The following is a 12,230-nucleotide window of genomic DNA, read 5'->3' as shown; positions in this document are numbered from 1 at the left end:
ATTGAAATTTCCGGACAGCACTTTTCAGGACGAGTCGGACAACATATTACTTCCTCCCACATACATCTCTTGTACTGACCACGAGGAGAAAATTCGAGAAATTGAAGCCAGTACAGAGGCTTACCGACAGTCATTTTCCCACGCAATATTCGTGAGTGGAACCGGGTTGGAGAGATCAGATAGAGGTACCGAAAGTACCCTCCGTCACTCACCATTAGGTGGCTTGCGGAGTATGATTTAGATGAAGGAGGCGTAGAGGTTTACCGTCATGTTTCATTCCCCAGCTAGTTAGGTAGTTGCATGTTCCATAGATCATTGTACGATTCTTTTATCGAAATGATATGGAACAAGTCAGTTTACGGGATTTTAATATTAATGAACACATTACTTTTTTAGTCTCACTCATGCAAAAACTAAAGCTAATTTTTTTAACTGGATACCAGTTTTTAAATATAAATTCATCAATTGATTAGAAGTGGTTTCTCCAGGAGAAACGATTTTAAAAATTTTAGAACTTATATGTTATTGGGAAAATGATCAAAAATTTTTGTTACTTCACATTGTACTCCTTTCTGAGCAACTGTCAGCTTTCATAACTGGTCTGGTGTTGTGGATATGGACATTGCAACTGATCATTTATGACGAATTTCATTAGCAAAGATACGTACTGTAATGGCGCATTTAAAATGCTAACTCCTTGAAGAGCTACCTACATGACTTCCGTGGGTGAACACCACATATTATTCTTACTATTCACTTTTGTGCAGTCAATGGTTTCTTTCTAAGTGATGAGTTACCCCAGAAAACTTTCTGTAGGACATTATTGAGCGGAAATGGGCAAAATATGTCAGGAAGTTGATACGTTTCTTTCCAAGTTTAGCAGTTATATCAAGAGCAAAATTAGCTGAGCATAATTGTTTGTGAAGCTCTGTAACGTGCTTTTTACAGATCAAGTTCAAGTTCAGTAGGTGCACCTAAGCATTTGGAGCGTTGTAACCTGTTTGCTGACTCCGGCTCATGTGCTAGAAAAATTGGTATGGCTCTATTTGTTGTACAGAACTGAAAGTACTGGGTTTTTCAAAATTTAGGGAGAGTGCATTTCAATGAACCACTGAGTAATTCTTTGGAAAACGTTATTTATAATCTCTTCTTTTGCTGTCTCTGTAATGAAATTATTATAACACCAGTATCGCCTGCAAAAATTGGCAATTTTGCGTGTTGGATGTTAAGTGGAAGGTAATTCACATATGTAACGAATAGGAGTGGGCCTAAGAGCATAAGAGGGAATGAACGAAAGAAAAATGGTGATCCATATACCATGGTATGTATCCTGACCACATTCAACATGTTCCTGTGGTCCTTGCCAAGTTATACAGTGATGGCAGCGGATATGTCATTCTCCAATACAGATTTCTCAAAAGTAGTCCAACAGAAGTTCATCAAAACAATTCGTCAAGCATCTTTGTTATTTTTTCCCGTGAACTGTACTGACCCTAGCTGTAGGGGTCTTAGCGGGACATCTGAATTCATTCAGTACCTTACATTACCTTATGTAATCAGTCTCAGAGGACCGCATGGCGTCGAAGTTAAAGCTCTCCGTCTACTTCTGTGTCCAGTTCTCCAAGATTCACAGCTGCAATACGTCTTGCTTTACTCCATCCGCCCATTTCTTTCTTCGTCTTCACACATTCTCGTAGATTGCATAGCTTGTAGATTTCGTAGGGTTTGTTACCGCAAATAGAGACCTCTAGCTTCTCATGCTCTGTAGGCCATGCCCCTCTTCTTATTCTCCTCTTTCGCTTCCTTCTCCTCCCTGGTTTTTACTCGTCTTTGTTCTCCTTCTTCTTCTTCACTAATTCCTGCACGCTATCGCTCACAGTCAATGCCCACATGTCTGCATCTCTCAGTCTAGTGGTTAATATCCATGCTGCTAGATCATGGACCCCCGATTCGATTTCCAGCCATATCACAGATTTTCCTCACTTGTGGACTGGGTGTTTGTGTACTTCTAATCATTTTATCTCATCTCCATCAACGTACAAGTCACCCAAGTGGTGACAACAAGAAAGGCCAAACAACCCCAGACGGTATCTATAGGCCAATAATGCTGTAGAATCATTTCGTTTTCATGGTCCAGATGATGCCAGCTGCGAAGTTCAAATGTCCAGTGGGACTATCAGGGGACGATGCGAGTAATGTATGGCATAACAACACAAAAATGTAAAGTTTAGTAATATGGATGTGCTAGTGGATCCTTTCCCCGATTTTATTCAATCTGTATATTGAGCAAGCATTGAAGGAAACAAAAGAAAAATTCGGAGTAGGTATTAAAATCCATGGAGAAGAAATAAAAACTTTGAGGTTCGCCGATGACATTGTAATTCTGTCAGAGGCAGAAAAGGACCTGGAAGAGCAGCTGAACGGAATGGACCGTGTCTTGAAAGGAGGATGTAAGATGAACATCAACAAAAGCAAAACGAGGATAATGGAATGTAGTCGAAATAAGTCGGGTCATGCTGAGGGATTTAGATTAGGAAATGAGACACTTAAAGTAGTAAAGGAGTTTTGCTATTTGGGGAGCAAATTAACTGATGATGGTCGAAGTAGAGAAGATATGAAATGTAGACTGGCAATGGCAAGGAAAGTGTTTCTGAAGAAGAGAAATTTGTTAACATCGAGTATAGATTTAAGTGTCAGGAAGTCGTTTCTGAAAATATTTGTATGGATTGTAGCCACATATGGAAGTGAAACATGGACGATAAATAGTTTGGACAAGAAGAGAATAGAAGCTTTCGAAATGTGGTGCTACAGAAGAATGCTGAAGATTAGATGGGTAGATCACATAACTAATGCGGAGTCATTGAATAGGATTGGGGAGAAGAGAAGTTTGTGGCTTGACTAGAAGGAGAGATCGGTTGGTAGGACACCTTCTGGGGCATGAACGGATCACCAGTTTAGTATCGGAGGGCATGTGGAGGGTAAAAATCGTAGAGGGAGACCAAGAGATGAATACACTAAACAGATTCAGAAGCATGTAGGTTGCAGTAGGTACTGGGAGATGAAGAAGCTTGCACAGGATAGAGTAGCATGGAGAGCTGCATCAAACCAGACTCTTGACTGAAGACCCCAACAACAACAACAACAGTGGATGAAAAAAAGTTCACTGCTGATCACGCACCTGCTCATGGATGACCTGGGGCGGTCCCTGGACCAGCTGGGCAGGGGGCTGGATGAGGCGGGTCTGCACGATGGGGGGAGGCTGGATCACCTGCCTCTGCAGCACTGGAGGCGGCTGCACCAGCTGCGTCGGTCCGGGCACCAGGCGAGTGCGTACCACCGTGGCTGGAGCGGCGGCGATGCCGATGGCGGGGGCGGCGGCTATGGCGGGGGCCGCGGCGATGGCGGGGGCGGCGAAGCCCAGGCCTCCAAATCCGCCTCCCAAGGCGCCACCGCCAAAGCCACCTCCGAAGCCACCGCCGAAGCCGCCTCCGTAGCCTCCCAGACCTCCTCCGAAGCCTCCCAGATATCCCGGGGCGGCCTTGGCTTTAGGCTCTGGTACTGGGCCACAGTGGACGGCAGCCACCAGGGCGACGGTCAGCTGCCATCAGGACATCACAGCGTCAGTAAACCCAGAGCATGGCGAGTCCTACTGCAAACATTTCCTCAACAGACTGTGCAAGGTTCCAATTTGGTGATACATGACCTCCAAATATGGGTTGTTCTGGCGCCCACATATCGACGTACATCGAGTTGACTACACTATACAGGGTGTACTGACTTAGTCTTAATATCATCTTGAAGGAAAGTAGAGCACTCACATGGTACGCTAGTACAAAATCACGCCAAGTCAAGCACTTTGGTTCCCAAGTATGTGAGTGGCTCGAAGACTTCTTAAGTAATAGAACCCAGTACGTTCTCCTCGATGGTGAGTGTTCATCAGAGGTGAGGTTATCATCTGTAGTGCCCATAAATGACCTTTTGGGTAGGGTGGATAGCAATGTGCGGCTGTTTGCTGATGATGCTGTCGTGTACGGGAAGGAGTCGTCGTTGAGTGACTGTAGGAGGATAGAAGATGACTTGGAAAGGATTTGTGATTGGTGTAAAGAATGGCAGCTGACTCTAAATATAGATAAATGTAAATTAATGCAGATGAGTAGGAAAAAGAATTCCGTAATATTTGAATACTCCATTGGTACTGTAGCGCTTGACACAGTCACGTCGATTAAATATTTGGGCGTAACATTGCAGAGCGATTTGAAGTGGGACAAGCATGTAATGGCAGTTGTGGGGAAGGTGGATAGTCGACTATGGTTCATTGGTAGAATTTTGGTAAGATGTGGTTCATCTGTAAAGGAGACCTCTTATAAAACACTAATACGACCTATTTTTTAGTACTGCTCGAGCGTTTGGGATCCCTATCAGGTCGGATTGAGAGAGGACATAGAAGCAATTCAGAGGCAGGCTGGTAAATTTGTTACTGGTAGGTATGATCATCACGCGAGTGTTACGGAAATGCTTCAGGAACTCGCATGGGAGTCTCTGGAGGAAAAGAGGCGTTCTTTTCGTGAATTGCTACTGAGGAAATTTAGAGAACCAGCATTTGAGGCTGACAGCAGTATAATTTTACTGCCGACAACTTATATTTCGTGGAAAGACGACAAAGATAAGATCAGAAAGATTAGGACTCGTACAGAGGCATATAGGCAGTCCTTTTTCCCTCGTTCTGTTTGGGAGTGGGAGTGAAGATGCTAGTTGTGGTACGAGGTACCCTCCGCCACGCACCGTATTGTGTTTGTCCTACGCTTACTGGCTTCCCTACCAGAGCTCAGAGCCAGGGTCAAAATGGCTCTGAGCACTATGGGACTTAACATATGTGGTCATCGGTCCCCTAGAACTTAGAACTACTTAAACCTAACTAACCTAAGGACATCACACACATCAATGCCCGAGGTAGGATTCGAACCTGTGACCGTAGCGCCTAGACCTGCTCGGCCACGTTGGCTGGCTCAGAGCCAAGAACAACCTCTCAATTGAACACGTCACGCCTGATACGCTGTAACGACTTTATCAAGAAATCGAATTTGGACAATTAGTGGACTGCACAACCAATGAAAGTCACATTCAACCTTTTTAGGTACAAGGTAAAAAAGACTTGAAGTATTTTTCTACAAAATGGGACGAAAACCATATCTGCAAGTTAAATTAATAAACCAATATGAGTTTACAACGCTGTAAAATCCATTCTGATACACCTGTCATAGCCGGCCGAAGTGGCCGTGCGGTTAAAGGCGCTGCAGTCTGGAACCGCAAGACCGCTACGGTCGCAGGTTCGAATCCTGCCTCGGGCATGGATGTTTGTGATGTCCTTAGGTTAGTTAGGTTTAACTAGTTCTAAGTTCTAGGGGACTAATGACCTCAGCAGTTGAGTCCCATAGTGCTCAGAGCCATTTGAACACCTGTCATAAACACTCCAGCATTGTGTGCCCAGCCTGGTAGTCTATTAATAAATAATTTTGTAACAAAAATCTAGACCTCCCCATGCTGGAGCAGATGATTATTTAGCTGTGTAAGCCATAATGTCTGGACATGGCTTCGCTGATATCTGCATATGGATATCACGGTTCACAGATAGCTCTTCATATTTATGACAAGTATGAATGAGGCATGACACGAAGTTTGCTATGACGAATCAGCGTAAAGTTCTAATTCTGTGATTCATGACCACCAATCATGAGTTGATCAGGCACTCATGTTCAGACGTGAAGCATCCATAGTGGAAATACTCAGACAATATTAGCTCAGTTGAGGTTTGTACTGAGCGATACGTTCGTATCATGACCTGACGTAACGTTGTTCCCAACTAATACAGTGCAGCATGTCATTCTTGCTGAAGAGGGGGGGGGGGGGATTATATTACTGTTGACAGTATGTGTCAGTTCTGTGGTGGTTAAAGTCGTTAGGTTCGTCAGGGCAACCTTTGATGTTGTCTTATATAGAGTAGTTGTAGCCCGAGAAAACTGCTGCATGATGCAGGATTGACATTTGGTGCAGCGATTATCAGCTGAACTCCAATATGAACACATCAAACGTATGCCTACAAATAGACGGAAAGATCCGTTCATGTATGATTGCGTTATTGCTGGACAATCACTAGTAGTAGTAATAGCTATTAAATATCTGGAAGTGTGCGGACGAAACAATTTATTGTGGAATGATCACATAAAACTGATCGTAAGAAAGGGAGAACCTAGATTGAGATTCGTTACAAGAATATCCAGGAAATATAGACTAACGATGACAAACGGCAGACTCTACGAAATTACAAGGCCGTACACTCCTTGAAGAATTTTACGTATCTCTCGTAAAATGATCTTAAAATTAGAGAGATTCTTGGTCATGTGGAGGCCTCACTAACAATCATTTTTAAGCACCAATCCCGACTGGAACACAGGAAATCTTGTGGAGGACAAATGTACCATCTGTCACACACCTTAACGTAGCTTGCGGAGTATAAATGCAGGTGTTGGTGAACATGTATGGCTCGAAGCCATGATTTTCTAGTTAGGCGGAGCATCGCCTCCACTTATGGTTTCACTTCATTGCACTATATAGGTATCACAGTGCAAGGACTGACATAGCACCCTTATGTCGAGTAAGGATTCATTGAAAATCATAATATGTGACTAGCTCCCATAGAAGATCCAGAGGGCATTTCTATTGATGACTCATAGTATCCACAGTTTAATCCGAAACTGACAAATGGGTCTCTGTCATTACATCCATACAGTTCAAGCAGCCGTAATGTATACAAGTACTAATAGTGAATTTTCATGCAAAGTTTCTTGTCATGGATTAGCGCAAACATCCTTGTTCCGACACAAATCAAAGGATTCGGCAAAAAATATTTTTTTTATGCTGTTACCATATTCGGATTTGTCCTTCTGCTTCTGCTGCGAAACCTTGCTTTTTTCAAAATACGGTGTTTCTAATTCAATGGGAGATACTCTATAGGTACCTATCAGCCAGTTTTTAAAGCATCCAAAATTGTACGTATCTTTTGATTGCATTCACTTAAAATCATCAAACTTTTTACCCCGCCAAGGGATCGTAAACCTTGGTATGCCACGTAAATATAAAGTTAATGTCTCTACCTGTTCCTGTGAAAGAGGCATACAGACATACAGACAACAAAGTGGTCCTATTAAGATTCCGTTTTTACCGACTGGGGTATGGATCACTAAACCCGATCGACTTAACTGACTGTTTGGCAAACTTGGAAGCACAAAATTTCCCTTTTATAAGACTTCAGTATGAGACACTGAATGCGTTGCTAATTGTTATAGTTGAGCATTAATTATCACAGTCAAGTGCTGATGTTACTGACTACCATACAAGCAACATATTTTGTATTACGTTTCCGGTCTTTCACAATTAGAGGAATGTCAGCTCCAAAGAGAAAAACTTTTTCGTCATCTCTTTTGTTGAAAACCCTGCGGCGCTCTACGAATTATAAGTGTAAACCTCTCTGTGGCAGCAAACGCCTCTTTTACGACGTCTGCCATTGGAATTTCTTTAACATCGCCGTACTTACTAAACGATCCCATTACGAAACGTGCCGCTCTTCCTTGGATCATCTGTGTGTCTTCTATTAATCCAATCTGATTAGACCTCCTGACAGATGGGCAATACACAAGAATTCGTGTATGAAATATAATTACGCAAGATTCTTGGCGTCGGCCTGAGGCAGGGATCTGATTTTGCCTATGATAATTGTACTGACAAAATTGGAAAGCGTTGTCCGAACGCTACCAAACTGACACTCGAGTATGTAACTTCCTGGCAGATTAAATCTGTGCGCCCGACTGGGACTCGAACTCGGGACCTTTGCCTCTCGCGGGCAAGTGCTCTACCACTTGCCCGCGAAAGGCAAAGGTCCCGAGTTCGAGTCTCGGTCGGGCACACAGTTTTAATCTGCCAGGAAGTTTCATATCTGCGCACACTGTTGCAGAGTGGTACATGGTGATTAAAATTTCGTCCTTGAGAAAAAGGCAGTGCTACAGATTAGGACTGTTTGAAGTTTTAAAAGTATCTGGAATGTCGATGTTGGACAAAAAGTTATCGGCTCTCGACATATCAAAAAATTATCGATCTATCGCCGGAAAAAATATCGTCGTTCTAGCCAATAAAAATATCCGCTGCACATTGTAAAGAGGGTGCCGGTTTTAGAGCTGTACATTTAAGTATTGATTTATTATTAGATATTCTGGAAATCAACAAGCTAGTAGCCTGCCTGTACCCCTTAGAGCAAGAATTGAAAGGAAAGCTATGCACATTCAAGCTCGGCTATAACCATTTTGCTAACAATGGTAATTGCAGGGAAGTGGCACAATAAAATGTGGCTGACGGTTTCGTCACATATCGTATATTTCCGAAACCCTTCATGCTGACTTCGCTGTGTTTTCATTTCTGCAAATGTCAGCGACCTAGCAATTGTACTGTCAAAATTGCGTGGTGAAGCTAAACGTTGCAGTTTCAATCCTTTTTGAAGGAAGTGGATGTGAAGAAATAACACATTCGCTGGGCTAAAAAGCATTTTAATGCCTCTGGTGTGCTATTTCTTCACATCGGAAATCTTGTTATTCCAATAATGCCTCCCCATCTCCCGCCCTGCCCCCCCCCCCTCTCCCGCCCTCAACCCCACCCCCCCGAAAATGCAGTAGTACTTCCTTTTTTGTGTCGCATATCACTGCATCACACAAAGAGGAGGACTGGGCTTGATGAAAACTCAAAAAAGTTGTAAGACTCCTTCGAATAATGAAAGTAAAGTTTCGAAAGAACAACTCCAAATATTTTTTAGAATTGTGGAAAAATGTATATAAAACAACAATATTGGCATTCGATATTGCCGGTTTGGTTTCAAGAAGTATCGCTAGTATATGTCCATATCTTCTGGAAAATACCGATATACTGATATTTTATCAGCAGCCCTACAACAACTGACGAATGGTATCTAACGGTTGTTGTCAAACAGTACTGCAGTTTTTAATGGGGAGATAACAGTGCAGTAAGCCCTGTATTTTACAGTTTAACGCCCACTAAAATTGCCCACAAGTTCACTATCCTGAATGGGATGACTGTGCCTCCTAACAGCTGACAGGTGATTGCATTTTATCTTGCGATGCTACGTAACAGTTCATCCCGTGTGCATTGTGGTAAAACATGGCGGCGGATGGACTATTGGCCACCCACTGTCTGCACGGAAGCCCTAGGCTGTACGGTGTACTGCATACTCACGATAAAGATCTTCATGGTCTCGACGCTCGAGTGCTGCTGGAGGACGCTGTGGGACTGATACTGCGGTGGCGCGCCGAGCCCTACTTATACCTGGAGCCACAGGGTGGGGCGTCCAGTACCCCTCCAGCTTCCACCCTCGCCCGTGCCCCACATGCCTAATTAACACCACTCCCCTTCAAACCATCCGCGAGCGGCAGTCAGCTTCCAAACGGCACCGCTCTGGGACCAGTATGTCTGTTTTCTCCTATTTTTCCGTTTCCCTGCACTCGACGACACTGCCTTACCCGTCTACTTGTCAGACGGTTACGTGAGCGCACCTGTCTAGCGTTCCGCGGAGGTGCGTTTACACTATGCGGGACTCACGGTGAGAGGCAACAAGGACTGAGTCATTGGGGAGGGCAGAAGTACAGTTGGTGATCGAGGAAGCAAAGAGGAACTACACGACCCTGAACATGTATACAGGGTGCGCTAGGATGAGTAACCAACATTCAGGGAAATTACAGGAACGATCAATCGAAACAAAACAGTGCAGTAAACATGGGCTCTAAAACGCCTACGTTAAGAGCCATGATCACTGCTCATTCTGAGAAATCTCTTCTACTGCAAGCTCTTTGATTTCCATATTTTTGTAGGAGTGTGGACGGAAACAAGAGAAAAATGTCCAGTAAACATGTGCCCTACAATGCATACTTCAAGTTCGAGTACCTGTTCCACGGAAGAGACACGAAGATAAACTAGTGCGATTACTAAATCATAATAGCCAAACAGTTGCAGGATAAAGGTTTATTGAAATCCTTGACCAAGGTCTCGGTATATCTAAAGATACCTTCGTCAGTTTACAAATTTACAAATCATCTAGAGCAACGTCAATTTTCTTTTCCATTCTTACGTATATTATTATTGAAAGCAACTTGGATGCATGAGCTGACGAACTGATTAAGCGATAATTCTCGCACTTGTCAGCTCTTGCCGTCTTCGGAATTGTGTGGATGATGCTTTTCCGAAAGTCACGATGGTATGTCGCCAGACTCATACATTTTAGACACCAACGTGAATAGTCGTTTTGTTGCCACTTTCCGCAATGATTTTAGAAATTCTGATGGAATGTTATCTAGCCCTTCTGCATTATTTGATCTTACGTCCTCCAAAGCTCTTTTAAATTCTGATTCTAGTAATGGATCCCCTATCTCTTCTAAATCGACTCCTGTTTCTTCTTTTATCACATCGGAGGCTTTCAATGTATTCTTTCCACATATCCGCTCTCTCGACTGCATTTAACACTGGAATTCCCGTTGCACTCTTGTTTTGACTTTCCTCTGTCCTGAGTCTGTCCTTCCGACAATCATTTCTTTTTCGATGTCTTCACATTTTTCCTGTAGCCATTTCGTCTTAGCTTCCCTGCACTTCCTATTTATTTTATTCCTCAGCGACTTGTATTTCTGTATTCCTGAGTTTCCCGGAATATTTTTGTACTTCCTCCTTTCATCGATCAGTTGAAGTATTTCTTCTGTTACCCGTGATTTCTTCTCAGTTACCTTCTTTGTAGCTATGTTTTTCTTTTCAACTTCTGTGATCGCTCTTTTTAGAGATGTCCATTCCTCTTCAACTGTACTGCCCACTGAGCTATTCTTTACTGCTGTATCGATAGCCTTAGAGAAGTTCAAACGTATCTCGTCATTCCTTAATACTTCCACATTCCACTTCTTTCGGGGTACTGATTCTTTCTGACTAATATCTAAAATTCAGCCTAGTCCTCATCACTACTACATTGTGATCTGAGTCTATATCTGCTCCTGGGCACACCTTACAATCCAGTATCTGATTTCGGAATCTCTGACTGACCATGATGTAATCTAACTGAAATCTTCCCGTATCACCCGGCCTTTTCCAAGTATACCTGCTCTTGTGATTCTTGAAAGACAGGTGGATCTGTTAAAGTAAGATATAAAAAACACATGCTAGGTAAAAATGGTGGAAACGTGTACAATTCCAGGTTTGCTGAACACCTATTGCTCTTACAGCATACGCCACGTAAACTTGATGACGTAGAATTGCTATACGAAGCCTGAGTAAATGTTGCAATCTTGACCTGTCCGAGGAATCAGAAATTGTCAAACATCTATCTCACAAAGATGGATTCATTCTTAACGAACACGTGCAGCTTAGTAACAAAAATTTTTTGGATAGTTTCAAATCCCTTCAGACTGTAACGTAATGTAGTTTGGCTGACTAGAAGCTAGTTTTTTTTTATGCTGGTGATATGCTCCTTTCCTGTTTGGATTTTACGTGTTTTTTATGATTATTGTTCGCGGTTCTCGATGTATGTATGGTTCAAATGATTCTGTTATGTTTTTTACTCATGACGACCGCTGTTTTCAATTTACTACAACACTGTGTTCTTTTTCGCTAGTACGTATCCATGTCTTAATTTGGGCGAGACTCTCTCGCATAACACTACTGCCCTCTCTCGTTAGATTTGTTCCTTAGCGCAAGCTTCACCTGCTTGACACTAGGACACAGGCAAACTAGTGTTCATATTTTCTATTGTATGCAGATGTTTTAAATGGTTCTGATATGTTCTATTTATTATCACAGAGGGTTTGAATTAGCACAATCTTCAAAAATTTTGACGCGCATGAGTATGTATCCCTGGGTTTTAATGTGCGCAAGTGTCTCGCGCATACCACAAGTGCCCTCTCTCGGTGAAATTGTCTGCCTTAGTGCTTCCACACACCCTTCACGCTAGTTCACAGGCTAAGTACTAATAATATGACGTGTTTGCATCGACCATCTCTTCATAATTATGCTGTACAGATGGAGGTGATAGTCTGATTTTAACTACTGACGACGCCTTTGCCACGACTGTTTTATACATCTCCACTGCAGGATGTGATTGTAGTATGTGACTAAAAGTTTTTGTGCATGTAATAGTTTGG

The 12,230-nt window shown here is 42.8% G+C and overlaps 1 protein-coding gene across 1 annotated transcript in view; it reads right to left on the bottom strand.

Moving 5' to 3' along the window:
* The window catches only part of LOC126106256 (uncharacterized), a 257,643-nt gene that overhangs the window by 29,704 nt on the left and 215,709 nt on the right, over window positions 1-12,230 (bottom strand). The window contains exon 6 of the mRNA XM_049912481.1: window positions 3,179-3,598. Within this exon, the coding sequence (XP_049768438.1) occupies window positions 3,179-3,598 (420 nt within the window). The remainder of the gene's footprint in view (window positions 1-3,178; window positions 3,599-12,230) is intronic.

The sequence above is a fragment of the Schistocerca cancellata genome, chromosome 10 (assembly GCF_023864275.1).
Source record: "Schistocerca cancellata isolate TAMUIC-IGC-003103 chromosome 10, iqSchCanc2.1, whole genome shotgun sequence".
In the NCBI taxonomy this organism is placed as follows: Eukaryota; Metazoa; Arthropoda; class Insecta; order Orthoptera; family Acrididae; genus Schistocerca; species Schistocerca cancellata.
Note: the sequence above shows the minus strand (reverse complement) of the source record. Positions and strands in the feature narration are given on the sequence as shown.